The 22630-nt window shown below is 39.2% G+C and overlaps 1 protein-coding gene across 1 annotated transcript in view; it reads right to left on the minus strand.

Annotated features, from left to right (window-relative positions):
* The window catches only part of LOC120525736 (Golgi-specific brefeldin A-resistance guanine nucleotide exchange factor 1-like), a 235662-nt gene that overhangs the window by 119245 nt on the left and 93787 nt on the right, over positions 1 to 22630 (minus strand). Inside the window, exons 15-18 of the mRNA XM_039748336.1 lie at positions 13157 to 13164; positions 12934 to 13022; positions 10586 to 10788; positions 10350 to 10473 (exon numbers count right to left, since the gene is read on the minus strand). Coding sequence (XP_039604270.1) covers positions 10350 to 10473; positions 10586 to 10788; positions 12934 to 13022; positions 13157 to 13164 — 424 coding nt within the window. The remainder of the gene's footprint in view (positions 1 to 10349; positions 10474 to 10585; positions 10789 to 12933; positions 13023 to 13156; positions 13165 to 22630) is intronic.

The raw sequence follows: 22630 nt of genomic DNA on the forward strand, positions 1-22630 counted from the left end.
AACAGGTATATATGATATTTGGAATTATTCATTTTATAACCTTATAGTACATTTCGGAAAGCACTGTGCCAACAGTGACCGCGTTCCAACCTCAACCCAACCCCCCTGAAATCTTACCCAGTCTGCACAGGACTTCAGAGGAAAGAATGTTCCTCTGCAAGGTGAGCCATGAACGCTCTTCTTTTCTCTGTGGACCCCGTACATGTCTTGCACAGTATATGTGCTTTTATCGTGCCAGGTCAAGCCTGTTATAGCACAAGCAACCGGCCACCTGCATGCTCCTGCTAGCACTGAGTAAGCTCACGCCTTCTGGTGTCAACGCGCAGCACCGGGGGAAAAAAAAAAAGAAAAAGACAAATATATGTGACATTTTGAACAAATCATTGTATGACCTGAATAGTACCAATCAGAAAACATCATCGCACTAATGCAATATTATTTGAAAACGGGATCGGGTGTAAATTTGCCACTTTTATTTTTATTTTTTCACTTTTATTTTCACAGTCTCATTCACACTCTCTCTCCCCTCCTGATCTGACCCTAACTAACTAACAGCACCAGCATAATTTCTCAAGAGACAGCGGCATCACAGCTCCAGGATGCTTGCGTTTCAGATGCTCATGTATCGTGGTGGTTTCCGTGAAAAGAAAGCTCTGCTTTGCATAATCTGCATTCAACTTTTTTTTTCTTTTTCGGTGAAGTGCTCCCACACTTTAGAAAGTTTCTGTCTCAATTTTTTTCCATCTCCTTCCCCTTCTTCTATCCGACTCGCCATTGCAACCACGTTTATTTTCCTCTACATTCTTCTTCTCCACAGATGTTCTTCTTCATTGGTAGGACTGTGTGCAGTCTTGACAAACTATAACAATACTGCCCCCAGACGTTCATGTAGTGCATTGCAGTTACAAAAACCAATGTGGTTCTTTGTGACTAGAGCCATTATTGAAGGTGCTGTTTAATCGTCTAATTGTTGCAGCCCTAAAGTTTACAGCACCATTTATTGAAATTCCAGGAAAAAACTGACCAAAAAATACAGGAAAATATGAGTACGTTAGAGAGTAAAATTACAGTACTTTCTGCTCAGCTTGAAGATGTTAAGCAAACGATTAAAACTCACATTGAAATAGTCGAACAACTGTCATCCACCAATGATGAAAAAGCAACAGCTGCAAAATCAGAATGCAAAGTAATCAGACAAACTGGCTGCACTGGAATATAGATATAGAAGGAACAACATCAGAATCAAGTCTCCCTGAAAAACATTAAAGTCCAAACCCTGTGAAATTCATATCAAAACTGTTCTCTAAAATAATTGGACTTGGACATAGAGATCTCAGCAGCCTACCATAAACAGTACATTGATCAAATGCCTCAAAACCAAGAAGCCTGATTGTCCATTTCGACAAACTGCAGGTTTAAGAAAACTTGATGTTTCTTCTGAGACAGAAAGAGGAGAATATATTTGAAAATATTTTTGTAACATTAAACTTCTTCTAACAACTCGATTCTGTTCGATCCTCTTTAGAATGACATACCGGCTTTGAGGAATGACATGTCGGCTTTTCTGGTGCAGAATTTTGCTTAAGAACTCCAACCCCAAAGGGTAAATTAAATTTAAATTTCCTTTAATAACTTTCATTCAGTTCTGCGGTAATGTGGCAAATATACTTAGTCATGTTGTAAATCAAAGACAAATAATCAAAGTGTTTACCATTATAAACGTAATGCTTCTTTTTGAAATCACTGATGTAACTGCTCACATTGGACTGAGAGAGCAAACCTTCTAAATGAAGGCCAAAAACCCAACAAAAAAATAGAAGGTACAGAAATGATGCACAGCCTGGACAGTGTGATTTTTGTGCATTTTCTTTTGGTTATGTTTTAACATTTCCTTAGGTAAATATTTTTTTTCTGTTTTCAGGTTTAGACTTTATTAAGCTGTTAAAAAAATACAGAAGATGAGTAAAGACATGAACTACATCTAAAGTGAAAAAAATGTCTTGAGTAATTATAGGTTTCAAATATTTTCTTTTAGAAGAAACATCAGGCTTAATTCTCCAATAACCAGCACAGGTTATTGTTAAGCAGGTACAGACATATCATTTTATAAACTTCCCTAAGAAAGATGAAATACATTTTATTGATGGTGGCTTACAATGCATATTGTATAGTGAATAAAATCTTTGAAAAGACTTTTAATGCTTGTCTTAGATGCATAACCCTTGGGGTTGTTAGTCGTTAATCAGTAGGAGCTAAAGCACAAAAGACTAAAAGTCTGTTTAACATCTTCTGACACAGAAATACAACTCTTAAAGGCCTTAGAAAATTTGAAATGCATTGTGTACTTGTGGTGTTATGGGTCCATAGCTCGTGGAGAAAAGGCCATTGATTTTAAATAAATAATCACCGCACCCGAGGCGCGTGTGGGGGCGTTGTTATGCGAGCAGCGGGGCAGTCGTCGATGTGGGCGTTTCTCACCGTGTGCACAGGTGAGGAACTGCCCACATTCGTGATTGCTCCCGTGGCTAATGCTGCAGCTGTGATGGCCCCTCACGTTTTTAAAAGAAGCGCAAGTCGGTTGGGGAGAAAGAGGGAGAATCGATTGGAGAGAAAGGAAAGGAGAGGACGGAGGTTACAGGGAGCGTGGAAGCAAGCGGTGCAGGAGAGAGCGGACACGCGAGCGTGTGGTGGCCAGCGATCGGCGCCGTGGGCAGCTGCGAGGAAGCTGGGTGTTAGGCCGACACCCAGGTGTTTGTGTAGATGTCGCTCCCGCTGAGCGATCTGGTAGCGGGAGTGACAAGGTGAAAGCGACGGGCCGCAGAGGCCATGGAAAAGGCAGCGGAAGTCGGGAGACTTGGTGATGGAATCCCCAACGTGGGCGACCTGGCCGTTGAGGGTAATCAAGTCTCGGGGACTGGGATGAGTGCCAGACCGAAGCCAGGGATCGGGAGGTCTCCAGTCTCGAGCGTGTGATGTAGGAGGGCAGCTGCAGAGAGCGTCTTGCCTGCTGCTAAGCCCGTACGGGATAAGCAGGTGAGACGCATACAGAAAATAGGCACCGGATTGTGTTAGTGTTTTAAGATTGATTCCATAAGAAGATTTAACCTCCGATTTTAAGGATTGTTTTTTCTATTGAGTTTTAACCCCCATGTGTTCTTTTAATGGATTATTTATTTTATTGAAGATCTGCACTATTTATTGGAACACTGTTTTTGATTTGATGGACAATTATAAATAAAAGCACTTTTGCACTTTTTACCTTCCCCTTGCTCAGATGCTTAATTTGCCTCCATTGACTAGCTCACTCGGCAACATTATCGACGGTGTTGGGTTCATGTGCTTCCAATATCAAAGGGAGTGTGGAGCCTGAACCCACATCGTCACAGTACTGTGTTGTTAATAGTGTACTGTAAGAATCTGTGATTGAAAGCAGTAAAGTTAATAATGTATAACAAATTAAGAATATACTTTACATTATTTTTTCTCTTTCCTTTTTTTTATATTCCTTGTAAATGTGGAGGAAAAGGCTATAAGCTTTATGATGACCATTTAAAGAATTTTCATTTTTTTGTTTTTTTTTCATAAAACTTATTACAGCAACACGGAATACTTCACTTTCTTAAAGAGGCAGAGACGGAGTGTGCCGAGAATTAAATTGTGTTCAGGAGGCAAGTCTCACTCCATTCAGTATTCTCAATGGAGAAAGACGACATTGATGAGGCCCTTCAGAAGAAGAGGAGAGGGAATATGTTCTTAGACCCTTAACTTTCCTTGTAACCCACATATGAAAGACATACATCTGTTTTTAGATGTGTGAGGAAAAAGAAAAAATACTGTGGTTTTGAGAAAATGTAACATAAAAACATACATGTCCCTCATTATTCTATTAAAACCTACAATTCTTTTTCTATATTTTATATATTGTTTAGAACGTTTTTGTAATAAATGTTGCAAACCAACTTCATCTTTGCAGACCACTGTCACAGATCTGTACTTCTCAGTATTTTTATAAAAACAAGGCAAGGCAAACTTTATTAATAAAGCACATTTACAACAGCCACAACTGAACCAAAGTGTTGTACAAGAAAGGGTAAAAGAAGCAGTTAAAATATACAGTATGTACACATCACAAAACTGCAAGCATAACGAACCATTACATAAAAGATGAACACAAAATACCCAAACCCATACATACATACATACATACATACATGCATATAGTATTTATAATCATAAATGAACATGAGCCAACAAATATGACAGGGTCAAATACCAACGAGAATAAATTAAGACTTTAAGGATGACTTAAAAATGACCTTAGTAGTAGAGTGTTGTACCGTGTTAGCCGTAGATTTAACAGAAGAAAGTAGAGTGAAATGACAGCTTTTATTGGCTAACTAAATAGATTACAAATGCAAGCTTTCAAGGCAGCTAAGGCCCCTTCATCAGGTAAGGTGTAAAGAAACTGGTGTCATTTCACCCTACTTTCTCTTGTATGCAACAGAATTGCAAATTACATTACAACAGACTCCAGAGACTTCTGATCAAAAACAAAAAGAAAAAGCTACAGTCCAAAGACTCAGAGAGAAAGCTGGACGCTTACCCACATCATCAATAAACATGGAGCACCAGACCTGTATTGTTAATCTTTCTTCCTACACACCAAATGAAAATGAGATGTCAGTACTCTCAAAGGGCCTCTCATTCTGTCCGGCTAAACCTATTGACAAAATAAGACTCTGCAGTGATATGGAAGAATTTTTAAGAAAGCTCAGACTTAAAGAATTCTTCCATAATAGGGGGGAGAGTAATACACAGGAAGCAAGCATGAGCCGATACAATAGCTCCACCAAAAAACCCACATGGACACCAAAACCCGGAAGAAACCCCACTCTGCACAGATACATAGACAGCTTCTGACAGAGGGTCAAAACTGGGATCCTGAACCGAGAGCAGAACCAGGTATACAATATCAGTTTACAAGAAAAGCATGCCATACATTCACTAAGGGAAAACACTGAGATCATTGTCAAACCAGCCGATAAAGGGGGTGCCTTAGTAATTATGATTAATCTGATTATATAAAAGAGGCACAGAGGCAGCTTTCGAATACCACTAATTACTGCAGACTACAGGAGGACCCCACAGATGTTTACATGAAAGAACTGAAGAAATTGTTAAGCAACTTACCTGTTAACATCAAAGACCACATCAGTAGTCAAATCCCTGAGGATCCAAAAGTGGGATACTTCAAAATGCTTCCCAAAATTCATAAAGATGGGAACCCAGGAAGCCCAATCTCAGGAATTGGCACACTGACGGAAAATATTTCAAGATGAGTTGAAAGCATTCTCAAACCCCTTGCCAGAAACACACCCAGCTATGTACAGGACACCACCCACCTCCTTAAAAAACTTGCTGCCCTAGACACCATTTCTGAGGGAGCCTTGCTTGTTACAATGGATGTGGAGGCATTATACACAAACATCCCCCATGATGATGGAACTATGGCCTTTCAGATGTACCTGCAACAACATGGCTTACAAACAGAGCCAGTGATACAATTGATAAAATTCATACTAATTCATAATTTATTTTCTTTTGGTCAGGACATTTACTTAAACTATTGGGAACTGCAATGGGATGTCGTTTCACATTCCATTACGCAAACTTATTCATGGCAAGATTAGAACAGGACTTCTTGTCAACATGTGCAATAAAACCAATGCTTTACCTTTACTACATAGATGACATTCTTATAATCTGGACCGCAAGTGAAAAAGACCTTCTTTGCTTCCATAGGAATTACAATTCATTCCACCCCAACATAAAACTTAAATTAAATTATTCACAAACAGAAATCAACTTTCTGGACACTACCATTCGCATAAAGGACAGTACCCATATGACCTCTATTTTTCACAAACCAACAGACAGACGGACATATCTAAGAAATGACAGTTTCCACCCAAAGCATATACGAAACTCCATCATCTACAGCCAGGCAATACATTACAATCGTATTTGCTCAGACCCAATGGATCAGGACACACAACTGCAGAAACTCAGGACAGACTTCATCAAACAAGGATACACTCCCAAATCAACAGACCTACAAATCAGGAGAGCTACGGTTATACCCAGAGAAAACCTTCTGGAATACAAAGGTGCAGAAACCAAGAACCCGGTCCCACTAGTTGTAACTTATCCACATCTGGAAACACTTCTCAAAATTATGAAACAGCTTCAACCCATGGTACAGAAAGACAATAAACTGAAGGATCTATTCCCAGAACCTCCCCATCTTGCATACAGACAACCACCAAACCTCAAACAACTGATTGTCTGAAACTCTATGTGTGGCTCGGCAGCAAGTGGCACATCTCCCTGCCTATAGAACAGGTGTGGCACCTGTGCACACATCTACACGACAGATCAGGTAGTTATACCACATTGCCAGCAGCAGCATAAAATGAAGGGTCTGTTCACATGCAAATCTGCTAATGTGGTCTACCTAATCATGTGCAGAATGAGGGGGAAAACTGGTCAGACACTACGCCAGCGAATGAACTCGCATAGATTTCATATTAATCAGAACAGTATTGATCTTCCGGTGGCAGCACGCTTTAACAGTAATGGCCACAGCATAAAGGATCTGAGGGTCACTGTGCTTACGGGTAATTTCAAGACCCAACAGGAGTGGAGAAATGGGAATACAAACTTATGCTTAAATTCAACACTCTACAAAATGGTCTTAACATAGACAAGAGTTCTATGAGCAGATATGTGGACTAACAGACTGATTGACCAGCTGACTACATCAGAGGCCTATCTTAAAGACAATGCACTTCAAAAAAAACTTTACAGGACTTTCTCTAGTGATGGTTATCTTATCTCTACAATTTATTAATTCATTGTTCTCCTCTTTCAGGGTTAATTAATCTCAGGTGTATTCATTTTGCTAACATTTGAACAAAAAGGTTGATAAGATGAAAGAAAAATATCACTTTGCTGCCCCAATATAAGCAAGCTTATTTTTAAGTTTCTTTGTTACACCTTGCCTGATGAAGGGGCCTTAGCTGCCTTGAAAGCTTACATTTGTAATCTATTTAGTTAGCAAATAAAAGGTGTCATTTCACCCTACTTTCTCATTTAAAAATGACCTGTATTGGAGCAGAAATAATATAATTAGGCAAGCCTTTTTACAGAAAAGCAGCACCCACTACAAAAGCCTAATCCCTCGTTTGCTTCAACCTCCACCTTGGGACAACTAAGAGTATCTGGCTAGTAGACTGGCGAGAGGCAAAATGGGGATATTCATTTCAAACATATGAAAACAAGTAATAAAATTTTAAAATCAATTCTGAAGTGGAACAGAACCACTGAAGCAAGGTCAGTATTGGTGAAATAAGGCCATGCTTATGAGAGCCTTCAATAAACGAGCAGAAAAGATGTGGCCTCATTGTAGGCATCATAACAGGTACTGACGAACACATACATACAAAGAATTGAAACAGTACAAACAAGATGTTATAAAAGCTTGGATGGCCGTTTCAAGATCACTGAAAGAAAGAAAAGCCTTTATCTTAAATCTCAGCTGGAAAAAGCTTCATCTAACCTCAGTATTTATCCGTTTGTCGGGCTTGAATGAGCTGTCAAAGATCACACCTAGGTTCCTAAATGAAGCTTTATGATACGTATATGGTGTGGGGTCCAAGAACAACATCAGATACACTCAAACCTTCTGAACGTTTGGACAACACAATCTCAGTTTTATCCTTTAGTTTAAAAAAAAAACACTGCATCCAGGTTTTAAAATCATTCAAGCACACATGGAAGGTCTGTATTGCCTCGCTCTGCTTTGATTTTAGTGGCAAATAGATTTGAGTGTCATCAGCTTAGCAGTGACAGAAGCCATACATGTTAACAATGGAGCTTAAAGGTAACAAAATGAGAACTGGCCCAAGGATGAAACCCTGCAAGTAAGAGGAGCTAAAGAGGATGAGAACTCACCCAAAAGAACAGAAAAGCTCTTATTGCTAAGATGAGATTTAAACCATTTAGGGACATTACATTGGATGCCTACATACTGTTCAACATGGGATATAAGAATCCGAAGATCCATAGTATCAAAACCTGAGGCAAGATCTAGCAGTACAAGAATGGCAGAATCTCCGGCTTTAGTAGTTAGGAAGAGGTCACTGTAACAAGGCTGTATCAGTGCTGTAAGATGATCTGTATTAGGAATTGAATTTTTTCCAGAAAAGTATTTTCATCCAGAAATGTCTGCAATTTAGTAAGGAAAACTTTTTCTAAGACTTTAGATAAAAAGGCAATTTAAAAATTGGCCTAAAATTTGACACATTAGAGGGTCCAAATTTTACTTTTTAATAAGTTTCTGCACCACAGCATATTTAAAGACAGCAGGACTACAACCAGAAATCAAGCTAGCATTTATTAAGGTAACAATACTTGGTCTGACAGAATCAAAAATCTCTTTAACTAATCTAGAGGGGACACTGTCCAGGAGGAAATTTGTAGGATTCCGGTATTGCACCAAATCAGGCAACAGAGTTAATGATACAGGCTCAAAGTGGTCAAAGACAGATGAGCCTACTATGGGAAGAGATGAATCCTTAGCAAGCAGTGTGACCAATGACCTAATAATGTTAATCTTATTTACAAAATGTTGGGATATGCAATAAATGAAAAAATTCCTAATACAAGAAATTGCATATGGTGATTAAGAAGAAATCAGATTTGTTTGGGTAGATGCAATAATTACAAAACATTTTTAAAGTTAAGTTTAAAATCTGAATCAATGTGTTAGTTCAGTTCCAAAATAAATAAGATACTCTATGGAAATAAGACACAGTAGGTGCAATTTTCAATTATGCAAATGTTCACATTTCTTTATAAAAACAAATATCTATTAAACAATTTAAGAGATTTGCCTCACTTTTTTGATGAGTACATACTTATAAGTTAGGGTTCAAGGTTGAACAATTGTGCATTAAAATTAAAAACCGGGAAAACGTTTGAAAGTTTAATAACTCCACTTGAAACTTATCAACATTATAAATGCAGCATAGAACAAAATCAAAAAAACACAATTCAAGACAATGGAAATGAAGGTCCGCATGTACATGTAAGCTGGATGATTTCAAACATTGTTCAATGCAAGACAATTTTAAAAGTGTTGTTTTTTATCTTTTACTGAGAACTCGAAAGTTCAGACCTTCATTTTCATGCCTGTTGATCATCATTTATTTTGTAACATAACAAATTAATCTCATTAAAGTAACTTTCCCTTTTATTGAACAAGGTTCCAAAAGTTCAAATATTTTGAATAATAGAATTCGCTATAACAGAAGTTAGGCCAACCATATTCATATTTAGTATGGCGCTTCCTTAATCTAAAAAATATGTTATGTCCTCTTTATTTTAACTATGAGATCCTGAATCATATATTATAAAACTTATGTTTCTAAAAAGAAATACGACAATAATAATAATATCAACGGAAACTGAAATTCTTGCCTCATGATCAGAGGAAGGCATTTTAATATCATCTTTTAGGCTTACAGGGTTAATCAACGTTACTGGTTTCGCAACGAAAGTGATTTGACAGAGGAAGGACGCTGAATGCTAGAGGCATGGAAGGCCGAGTCTTCAACCTGGAGCCAAATAAAATTGTTTGTACAGAAGGCAACATTTAATTTTCTTAATTTCAAAAGATGTTCTTTTATTGAACCTTCATAGCTATCCATCCTAAATGCTTTAATTATTCTGATGGGCATTCATGGTAAGACTTCTAAAATTCTAAAGTTGGGTGCCAATCACACTTTGAATCAAATTACTTAAAATTTTCTAGGACTAATATTTTTTTTTCACTTTCAGAGCTTGTTTAGTTTTCTGCACAAGGTTGGCTCTGCAGGATTATATACAGTACCACCTTGCAAGCAAGAAAGATGGGAAAAATATTGCATGAGAAACCATGACTGCCAAAAAGATAGCCTCAAATACATTGTATTTATTCATACATTTAATTTAAACCTAGAGTATAAAGACTCCCGTGCATAGCAGATGCATAATAAAAATAGTAGAAATCACTGTGAACCTAAAAGAATGGTAGTAAGTATAGCCACTGTGATATTTGTTTATTTCTTAACCATTTAAACATAGAAAAGGCATGCAAGAAAAGCCAATGTAAATCTCTTTCTTCTAAGCATTTTTCTACTTGTAATCAGTCTGCAAAGTTCTTATGTCTATTTTTACTGTTAAGATGTTTATATAATCACAGCATAATATACTCTTGCATTAAGGTTAGCTCTTTTAAGTACACTTACATTCCAGATGTCTGCAAAGGCTTCAAGCAACCTTTGAATAACAGGGGCTTCTCCTGAAAGCCTAAAAGCTTCTATATATAACCGCAGGGCATCATCAATTCTTAGACCATGGAATGAAAAGGTCCTAAAAATTAAAATAAATGCATCTTCTGACAAAACATTAATTTATATCATGTACAGACAACTTTAACTGTTACAACATACTTTATCTAAGGTGTGTAGAAAGTATAACATACCTAACAAAGCACTTAAGAAGGTCCTCATTTTTCTGATCACTGATAAACTCTCCAATCATTTTCTTATCTAGACCTGGGTTTTCTCTGAGCCAAAGAGCAATCTCATTGTTATTCACTGGACTGTTTAGTAACCCATATTCTAGAAGAAACTGGATTCCTTTTTCTGGTTTTTGATTAAATAGTTTTGTACCTTCAATCAAAAGCTTAAGAGAAAACAAGAATTAGATAGACAGAGCAACCACATGCATTGATGTCTCCTTACTAAATTTAACTATTTCCAACACTATTTTCTACTACTTTTTTTTGTTTGTTATGCTTTGTAAATGGTCAACAATTTCCAACATATTAAAACTGCAGTATTTTCTTTGATTAATTCTAGATTGCTGGGTGGCATGGGGATACTTTGGTAGGGCTACTGCCTTGCAAAAGAGGCCAGGGCTTGTCTGCAGAGTTCTCCCTGCATGGAGTTTGCATGTGTCTGCATTGATTTCTTCCCACTGTCACATGCTAAACTGGCCATAGTGTGGGGGTGATATGTGGGTGTGCTAACACTGTGATGGACTGCAGCCTGTCCAGGGTTTGTTCTTGTCTTGCACCCTAAGCATTATATTAATGTATATCCTTGCAGTAAGTTGTGATAAAAGAGCAATGTAAAATTAAGTGTTTGAATATTTCAACATTGATGAGAAGAAATGCACAAGAAAAAGAACCTATCAAAACCAACATAAGTTAAAGTAAAAAGCTATGGTAATATGTCCTTTTTTGCATTCTCAATCAAAGATAGCCAGAGCCTATCGCAGCAACAATGGGAACAAAAGGGGAACTACCACTTGATGGACTACTCTGCTGTAAAGCACATTCACTTGCTTGGCCAGCTGGAAGTCACCTGCTAATCTAATCTGTGCATCTTTCAAATGTTAGGATAAAACCAGAATACTCAAGAGAAAACTTTATATAGGCACAGAGAAAAAATGCAAACTTCACACACACTGTGCTGTGCTGAGATTTCATCCCAGTGCTCAGGTATTACAAGGCAGCTGCACTACCTTCTTACCATAATGTTAAGTAGGTTTTAAGACAAAACAGGCATATTTTCATTTCATAGCAAAAGCTATTTATAATCCATTTAAGTAGATTAACTGTAACAAATCTGACAAATGCGTACTGATGGCCCCTGATTTGGAGAGGAAGGTAAAGTATTTTTCTAGCAGTGCTAGAAAAGGTCCAGAGAAGAGCAACTAGGCTGATTCCAGGGCTACAGGGGTTGAATTATGAGGAAAGATTAAAAGAGCTGAGCCTATACAGTTTAAGTAAAAGAAGATTAAGAGGGGACATGATTGAAGTGCTTAAAATTATGAAGGGAATTAGTACAGTGGATCAAGACTGTTACTTTAAAATGAGTTCATCAAGAACACAGGGACACATTTGGAAACTTCCATCCATCCATCCATCCATTTATCCAACCTGCTATATCCTAACTATAGGGTCATGGGGGTCTACCAGTGCCAATCCCAGCCAACACAGGGCGCAAAGCAGAAAACAAACCCCGGGCAGGGCACCAGCCCACCGCAGGGCACACACACACACACCAAGCATAAACTAGGGACAACTTAGAATCGCCAATGCACCTAACCTGCATGTCTTTGGACTGTGGGAGGAAACTGGAGCACCTGGAGTAAACCCACGCAGACACGGGGAGAACATGCAAGCTAGATGCAAGGAGGACCCGGGAAGTTTTTCTTTACACAAACAACGACAGACACTTGGAATAAGCTACCAAGTAGTGTGGTACACAGCAAGACGTTAGGGACTTTAAAACTTGACTTGATGTTTTTTTTGGAAAAAACAAATGGATAGGACTGGTGAGCTTTGTTGGGCTGTTCTCATCTAGAGTGTTCTAATGTTCTAATGTATCCAGATTAAACATTTCCCAAAGTGTGTAGAGATCAGAAACCTTTTTTTTTTGTAGTGCCCTACTAGGTAATATGTTTATAACTTGCAGCAATGCTTTTCATGACCTTTGGTCATATTATCCTTAAGTGTCTGTAAAATGCCCATTTCAATTTAACTCTTGTCTGAGAAAGAAAAACGTGAAACAGTACTGCTGCAAATACACTTTTGCCCCACATTAGACAGTTGCATTATACTAATATTAAATCTAAATTTCAATCTGAATGGTGCTATATAAAAACAACATGTATGTTGACTGTTGACTCTAAATTGGCATTTTGTCAGTGTGTGAGTATCCCCTTCAATAGACAGGATCCTTTCCAGTTCACAACAACTGTATGGAGATTTACTTGAAAAACTGACTTGTGCCACAAAATGAAAGAAAGTAAAAAAGCTACCTTTTTTTTGTTTTTTATGTCACAAACTTCCTGGGCAGTTGGTAAAAAGGAGGAAAATCGAAGCAGTTTCTTGCATATCTGTGTATTTGCTAGAAATTAAACAGCATATATACAAAGTTTATAAAACACAGTAAAAAACAATTAACATTCTGATCAACAGTGGCAAGCACATACAGTACACTAGAATTTTCTTTTAGTTTGTATGAGCCTAGCATAGCTTTACCTTTAACTCTGAAAATTTTACAGAAGATATGGAACACTGGCAGTTGACTGAAGACTGTTCTATGTTAATAACTTTCTACATCCTCACTGTATGATTTTATAATGCTTCTTTCAATCTGTCATTGTCTACTTGAGGAGTATACTAGAATAGGCGTGAGGAAAAGTGTTTCTTACCAGCTCTGAGTGACAGCAACAGAAGACACACTTACTAATAACAAATTGCCTAGAAGGAATAACCATAATTTGTTACACCTGAAGAGCAGGACTTTCTGAAATAATAGTATAGGGTGTTTGCAAATATCTGGCCCATATCTATTTACTGAATACTGCATATGGGCTATCTTATCTATCACTGCCATTGCTCAGGATCTAGGGTACTATATTTTTTCCATTAAGTCAGGTTCTGGTGATGTTTGCAACAAAGGGTATATTTTGTCTTTGGGATTCACAGTTTCTTGCTCTTACCTCAGCCACTTCACTTGTTCTATCCAGTTGTAAGTGCCAATATATTCAAATCCAACAAACCAAAACAGTATCGTTCATCCTTCAAGTTAGCATTTCAGCAATACAAAATTTTGAGGCAGCTGGTAATGGGATCCTTACCTTATATGTCCTCCAGTGATACAATATCATAAACGAGTGGTAAACCACTGAGTTGCTAGAAAGTTGGTGTTATTTAGTGCTGACAAGAGGATCTTGAGCAAGATTCATTTGCCATGCCAAACCAAGATTGTGCAGTTTGGTTAATTTCTGTCCCCTACTTAAATCACAGTGCAAGTATATCTTTAGGGCAATGAAGGAACAGAAAGTTATATTACTTGTACTAATATTATGCCACATTCCACTTTAGGTGTCTGTAGAGTTGTCTTTATAAAGAGTGGTTATTTTAAATTCCATACAGCAAATGTTACAACAGAGTTATCAAATCAGTCAGTCATTATCCATCCCGCTATATCCTAACACAGGGTCATGGGGGGTCTGCTGGAGCCAATCCCAGCCAGCATAGGGCGCGAGGCAGGAACAAACCCTGGGCAGGGCGCCAGCACACCGCAGGGCACACACAGGCCCACACACACTAGGCACAATTGCGGATCGCCAATGCACCAAACCTGCTTGTCTTTGGACTGTGGGAGGAAACCCACGCAGACACGGGGAGAACATGTAAACTCCACGCAGGGAGGACCTAGGAGGCGAACCCGGGTCTCATTACTGCGAGGCAGCAGCGCTACCACTGCGCCATTATTAACTATTTTAAGAAAACATTTTACTTATATGTTCTCCCCGTGTCTGAGTGGGTTTCGTCTGGGTACTCCGGTTTCCTCCCACAGTCCAAAGACATGCAGGTTAGGTGCATTGGCGATCCTAAATTGTCCCTGGTGTGTGCTGGGTGTGTGTACCTTGCGGTTGGGCTGGCGCCCTGCCCGGGGTTTGTTTCCTGCCTTGTGCCCTGTGTTGGCTGGGATTGGCTCCAGCAGACCCCCGTGACCCTGTAGTTAGGATATAGCGGGTTAGATAATGGATGGATGGATTTTGCTTATATGAATGGTCTGGATATTCATTTTCTCAATATTAGTTCTTCCACGCAACAGAGGGAAGACCACCAATTAATACCTTATTTAATATTATGGACAAGACATGACCAACACACAACTGCTATCGTTTCCTGATAAGATCAGCTCACATTCATTCGACTCCAAACACAAGGCATCACAATAAGGCTAATGTAAAAAAATGCAAAGAGCAATTTTAAAACACTGTTTTCAGTGTTTTTCCCATTAAAATGCCATATTCACCGATTTTCTACAACTCCCCATTATCTTTACACCCTGCCAATATGGCCACTTCACAGCAGACTGTGGAAGAAGGGCAAGGTTGTCACTCGATAACCAAGCATTTACCCATAAAAGAAAAACAAACAAACAAACAAATAAATTTAAATTTAAAATAAATGTTCGCTTATCAGTCATTTCTGGAGGTCTCAGACTTATAGAAGCAACACTAAGAAAAGCAACCGAGGTAATAATAAGGAACTTCAACTTTTGCCCTTGGTTAACTATGAGCAGTTTGGTCTCAATGGACAGCCTTTCATTGAATTAAAAAAAAAAATAAAAAAACATGGACATATATATAATTAATGAGTGTGAACCATGGCAACGGTATGAGAAAATACTTTTTTGTTAATAAATACATGTCACCCTTTGGTTGGTGACAACTGAACAACTTTTTAATCCAAGTTACTGGAAGGTCTTTCTGAAATACCTATCAGCCTTCACATGATAATCTGGAGCCAGTCAATTGCCAGCTATTGAAATATGAAGTTATCTCAGCCTGGTTTTCTGGAATGTTAATTTTCAAAAGAAAAAGAGCATTTTTGTTATTTTTTTACGTTTTATACACCTTTTATACACCTATACAATAGGAAGCAGACACTCTTTAATGCAGAGGTCTATTTATAAAATATACTGTATTTTATAATTTGTTAAATTACAATTGTAAGTAGACAGTCACCTGTTTCTAACATAAGGCTTGTAAGCCCAGAAAAGCATGTGAGAATGTGGTTGTGTGACTCATCTTTTTTTGAAATGTCTAAAATTTAAACAGGCTAGCACCTGCAAAAGCAATAGATTTGTGCAATGCTGAGAAAAGTGAGAAAATAAAGTAAATAATTCTGCAGCTCAAAACTGTTTTATACCTTCACAGAACTGCTTTGGTAAATAAATGTTACTAATTTCTTGAGGTCTGATGTACAGTGGTGTGAAAAACTATTTGCCCCCTTCCTGATTTCTTATTCTTTTGCATGTTTGTCACACAAAATGTTTCTGATCATCAAACACATTTAACCATTAGTCAAATATAACACAAGTAAACACAAAATGCAGTTTTTAAATGATGGTTTTTATTATGTAGGGAGAAAAAAAATCCAAACCTACATGGCCCTGTGTGAAAAAGTAATTGCCCCCTGAACCTAATAACTGGTTGGGCCACTCTTAGCAGCAATAACTGCAATCAAGCGTTTGCGATAACTTGTAATGAGTCTTTTACAGCGCTCCGGAGGAATTTTGGCCTACTCATCTTTGCAGAATTGTAGTAATTCAGCTTTATTTGAGGGTTTTCTAGCATGAACCGCCTTTTTAAGGTCATGCCATAGCATCTCAATTAGATTCAGGTCAGGACTTTGACTAGGCCACTCCAAAGTCTTCATTTTGTTTTTCTTCAGCCATTCAGAGGTGGATTTGCTGGTGTGTTTTGGGTCATTGTCCTGCTGCAGCACCCAAGATCGCTTCAGCTTGAGTTGACGAACAGATGGTCGGACATTCTCCTTCAGGATTTTTTGGTAGACAGTAGAATTCATGGTTCCATCTATCACAGCAAGCCTTCCAGATCCTGAAGCAGCAAAACAACCCCAGGCCATCACACTACCACCACCATATTTTACTGTTGGTATGATGTTCTTTTTCTGAAATGCTGTGTTTTTGCCATTTGTGGATAATGGCTCTCACTGTGGTTCGCTGGAGTCCCAAAGCTTTAGAAATGGCTTTATAACCTTTACCAGACTGATAGATCTCAATTACTTCTGTTCTCATTTGTTCCTGAATTTCTTTGGATCTTGGCATGATGTCTAGCTTTTGAGGTGCTTTTGGTCTACTTCTCTGTGTCAGGCAGCTCCTATTTAAGTGATTTCTTGATTGAAAAAGGTGTGGCAGTAATCAGGCCTGGGGGTGGCTACGGAAATTGAACTCAGGTGTGATACACCACAGTTAGGTTATTTTTAACAAGGGGGCAATTACTTTTTCACACAGGGCCATGTAGGTTTGGATTTTTTTTCTCCCTAAATAATAAAAACCATCAGTTAAAAACTGCATTTTGTGTTTACTTGTGTTATATTTGACTAATGGTTAAATGTGTTTGATGATCAGAAACATTTTGTGTGACAAACATGCAAAAGAATAAGAAATCAGGAAGGGGGCAAATAGTTTTTCACACCATTGTATATTTTTACTTTTTTTCAGACACTTTAATTTTTTATTTCTTGTGTTGCTCAGGTTATTCCATAAGGAACATTCTGATTGCATGGTTTATACTGTAAATAATATTTTTTGACAGAGACATTGTAACTCTGTTACTGAGTACTTAGTGAAACCTGAAAGCTGATAAAATAATCATTCAGTATTGAAAAGAAAAGATCTTACATTTTCAAAAATAAATATGAGAACACCACAACATTTTCTTCATTAGCTATAATGCATGAAACAAGGATTTTGTTTAAGAATAAACATTCATTATTTTTAATATTCATTCAAATTAACAATATCTCTTGTAAATGTCTTAATAATAAGCAAACAACAAATTAAACTGATTAAATTAAAATCATATAAAAACTAACTGCAGTCTGAATGTAATTCTTGGCAACTAAAAGAAATATCTAGTTAAGCTACACTTTTGTTAGTTTTTTTTTTTTAGTTTGTTGGTTTAACTTTTAAAAGACAGTATATTTTAAAAAAAGTAACCTTTCAGCTCAAACTCAGACCAGTCTGTTTTATCTCTTGAAGCTGCTCTAAAACACAATTCACTGTCCAAATAGGTACTGTACACAGTACTGACAGCAGCCAAGAAAACAAATCAGACTATACTGTATACTGCTTGCCCAGGAGTGGAGAACAAAATCTGACCTTGGGTTATCAGGTAGGTCTTAACTTCAAGTTCATTGTCATGTACACATAGTAGCACAAAATTCTTACTTGCCCGTTTCCTCAGAATAATGACTGCAATACACTACCAACAAAAGACAAGTTAACAGATATTTGTACTCTGTGTGTGTTCGTTTTCTGGGATATCAATATTTGCTTTTCTTTGGTCCCGGTACATTTGAAAGGCATGATGTTATTATGACTCATACACTGTTGCTTAAAGAATGCAGGTGAAACTGCTTTAATGCAAGCGACACTTGAATGTGGCCTTTCAGAAAAAAAGGGATTCTCTATGCGCAGAAAATGACTTAGTCTAACAGGCAGTATTTGATATTTCATCCTAGCTTAAAAGCTCAACCTTCTGTCAGAAACTGTTACATTTACCCAGACAAAAAAGCACTGTTTTCACGTGTGACAGCTGTGTTTGCATCAATGTTGTTGGACATCCAGACATCGAGAGCAGCTTGTTTCATTAAGCAGGCTCTCAACAAGCTGACACACAGAGCATCTTTATATGCTTTACAAATTATTTAATACTACCCAACCCGCGGCGTACCATACGCCGCATAATCAGGCCGGTTTTTTAATAATTTTTAAGCACAGGGAGAAAATTTGACATTTACAAAATCGGTAATGTAATAAATCAGCAAGAAAAGCAACATTGTAACAATGCATGGAACGAACCAACACACAATCGTCCGTGCGCCGTAGCGAGGTGGGAGGGGGGTGTGTACAAAGTGCAGGAGCATCTAAGAAGACGCATGTTTGTCGCGGATGCGAATTGCTGTATGTAGCGTGTACAACACTTTGCTATGCTGCACGCGGTCGTGCGTCGTAACCGAAAACTCGTTTATTAAAGACTGCTCACTTCATTGTGTTTTAACCTCAGTTGTAAAGGAATGTTTTAATGATCCCATGGGATACCCCTTGCAAACAGTTAGCATATGGCGATTCACCTCCGCGAGAAACATGCCTCTATTAGATAGATAGATAGATAGATAGATAGATAGATAGATAGATAGATAGATAGATAGATAGATAGATAGATAGATAGATAGATACTTTATTAATCCCAAGGGGAAATTCACAGTCAACGTGTGGGAGGGGGGTGTGTACAAAGGGTAGGGACGAAAACAGTGGGAGCATATGAGTCGCACTTAGTGGCAATTCCAAGGTTTGCAGCCAGAATGGAGTTCAACGGCTTACCCACGCCTAGACACACACTCAATCTCATACATAATTATTTATTGAATGGTAAACACTTCTGGAAAGACACGGTTGTCTAAAACAGGTTAGTGTGAGAATACAACAGTAAGTGAATGAAAAGATTGAACTCTGGAGAGAGCAAAATACAACACAATAGTGAACCCGCAGCATAACAAACGCCGCATAATTATGTATTGATGGTTGAACACTTCTGGAAAGACACAGGGACACCTCTCGCAAACTGTTCTACACGCCGCATACAGCGATTCACTTCTGCGACAAACATACTGTTTTACACACTGCATACAGCGAATCACATCCGTGACATGATTTTTCCTAGATGGTCCTGTAGCTTCCACCCTCGCACTCGAAGCATACACACTGCCTGCTCATGTGCCCGGTCGCAAGCCCCCAGCCTCGTTCTCGAAGCATACACACCACCTGGTCATTTGTCCGCTCGCAAGAGAAACTCACGGAGAGCCGCCCACCAGCTGCCTGTGTGTGTGCCTCTGTCTGTCTCTGCCGCGGCTTTCTCTTGTGCTGTCTCTGTGTGAACCGGTCAGGCACAGAGAAGGTCAGCTGCTGACAGAGCGTCTCGACTGTTGCAAGGCCTGCATTGGTGAAGCAGGTGAGACGGTAATGAAACAGAAGCACAAGGCTTATTGGTTTTTAAAGACTGATTCCTTCATTGTGCTTTAACCTCAGTTTTAAAGGATTGTTTTAAGGATCCCATGGGATACCCCTCGCAAACCGTTTCACACGCTGCATATGGCGATTCACATCCGCGAGAAACATGTCTCTATGAACAGTCAACGTAGCTCGGAGGTACATGACATTAACCTGACCTGCACTGCATGTGGCCTCTACGACAGACGAACATAAATGACGCCATTTTTTCTGTGTCGTCGCGTCCGAGTTGGTGGGCGTGGCCCTGCGAGTTGTCGTCGTATCCAATGGTCTTGGTGTTGGTGGGCATGGCTCCTTCCTGTGTGCGCCATAGGTGTCTCACTTGTCAGGGGCTTAGTGAATCCACGCCCCTTCCGGCGTGCTTTTCATGGTTGTCTTGCCTTAGTGAATTATATATATAGATACTAGAGCTTGCATTGAAATATACTTTTAAGTATTTCCTTCCGATTATCATGGATATAAATTATAATATAAAGTATTAAAAAAAATTAACAGGTTTAATCTAGAATTGATGATTTTTCAGATTGCATAAAGAAATGTAACTTTCACTCAAAATCTCTCCATTTCAGATATTACTTTTTACTGTGTTGATTGTTTTTATGCTTTTCTTCTGAAAAACGTGCAAACAACAAATGGAACATTTATGCATCTGAGGTTTATTTGAAGATAGAGGCTGGCTACAGTTCAAACCTGACGTATGCATCTTGCTGCCCAGGTGGTCTATCATCAATGATGAATAGAGTTGACGGCATTAACCAAAAACCTTCAACTTTATTTCATATATTAAAGAGGTGTGCAAAATAAATTCAGATATATTTTAACTTCAAATTAGTATGCCAACAGCTCCATTGTGGAACAAACCTCTACAAATATCAAAAGAAATATGGCTGTTATCCGAGTATCTTACACTTAATAGAATTGTTTTACACATCTAAAAAGTCTTCATTTATCTAGTGAAAAACCACCATCAAATGTTGTTCTACTAATATATAGCCTTCCCATCTTTTGATTCTAATTATTTCCGGCCACCTTACAGTTTTCCAATATTCTGTATTTTATGCCCGGTACCTCTAAATCTTCTGCCATTCGACGTTAATTGTAGTTCCAGTAAGAACAGTGCTATGCTAACAACAAGCCATGGATTACAAGTGACATCAAGGGCCTTTTGAACCAGAAGAAAAGGGCTTTTAAAGGCGGTGATCAGCATGAGCTTAAGCACGTGCCGAAGGAACTCCGAGTCCAGCTCAGGGTGGTGAAGGTGCAATACAGGAGAAAGCTGGAGCAGAAGTTGCAGAATAACAGCATGAAGGAAGTGTGGGATGGGATGAAGATCATCACTGGCTGCAGCTCTAAGCGGGGTGTCACCATCGAGAGACGCGTGGAGAGAGCAAACTAGATGAACAACTTCATTAACAGGTTTGACCACCCTAACCCACTCTCACCTCAGAGTACTGTACCCTCCACCCAATCCTTCTGTTTATACCAGCATAGGACAGAGTTTCCCCCCACCCACAATTACAGCAGCCCAAGGAAAGCAGAGAGCTGAGGAGACCTGCCAGCAAAGCAGTGGGTTCAGATGGAGTATCGGCACGACTGCTGAAGGTCTGTGCGTTGGAGATGGGGAGTCCTCTACAGCGCATCTTCAACCTGAGCCTGGAACAGGGGAGCATCCCAAGGCTTTGGAAAACATCTTGCATTACCCCAGTCCCAAAAGGTATCACATCCTAGTGAGCTGAATGACTTCCAGCCTGTCGCTCTGACATCACATGTGATGAAGACCATGGAGTGGCTGCTGCTTCACCACATGAGGCCACAGGTTCTCCACGCCCTTGACCCTCTGCAGTTCGCAAACCAGGAGAAGATGGGAGCGGAGGATGCCATTATCTATATGCTAAACCGATCCCTATCCCACTTGGATAGAGGCAGTGGTGCAGTAAGAATTATGTTTCTGGACTTCTCTAGCGCCTTCAACACCATCCAAACTCTGCTCCTTAGGAACAAGCTGACAGAGATGGTAGCAGATTCATACCTGGTGGCATGGATCGTGGACTATCTTACAGACAGACCTCAGTATGTGCGTCTTGGGAACTGCAGGTCTAACATTGTGGTCAGCAACACAGGAGCACCACAGGGGACTGTACTTTCTCCGGTCCTGTTCAGCCTATATACATCAGACTTCCAATACAACTCAGAGTCCTGTCACAGGCAAAACTTTGCTGATGACACTGGTATCGTGGGCTGCATCAGGAGTGGGCAGGAGGAGGAGTATTGGAACCTAATCAAGGAATTTGTTATATTGTGCGACTCAAAACACCTACAACTGAACACCAGCAAAACCAAGTAGCTGGCGGTGGATTTTAGGAGGACCAGGCCCCTCATGGACCCCGTGATCATCATAGCCGACTGTGTACAGAGGGTGCAGACCTATAAATACCTGGGAGTGCAGCTGGATGATAAATTGGACTGGACTGCCAATGCAGATGCTCTGTGCAAGAGAGGACAGAGCCGACTATACTTCCTTAGAAGGCTGGTGTCTTTCAACATCTGCAATAATATACTGCAGATTTTCTATCAGACAGTTGTGGCGAGCTCTCTCTTCTATGCGGTGGTGTGCTGGGGAGGCAGCATAATGAAGAGGGACGCCTCACGCCTGGACAAAATGGTGAGGAAGACAGGCTCTATTGTAGGCACAGAGCTAGACAGTTTGACATCCGTGGCTGAGCGATGGGTGCTGAGCAGGCTCCTGTCAATCATGGAAAATCCAATGCATCCACTAAACAGTATCATCTCCAGACAGAGGAGGCGCTTCAGCGACAGACTGACTATGCGACTCTTCAATTCCACATTAACATTATACAAAGTTATTGTTTGTTATACCTGCATTTTTATTACTC

Source organism: Polypterus senegalus, chromosome 1, assembly GCF_016835505.1.
Source record: "Polypterus senegalus isolate Bchr_013 chromosome 1, ASM1683550v1, whole genome shotgun sequence".
Classification (NCBI taxonomy): Eukaryota; Metazoa; Chordata; class Cladistia; order Polypteriformes; family Polypteridae; genus Polypterus; species Polypterus senegalus.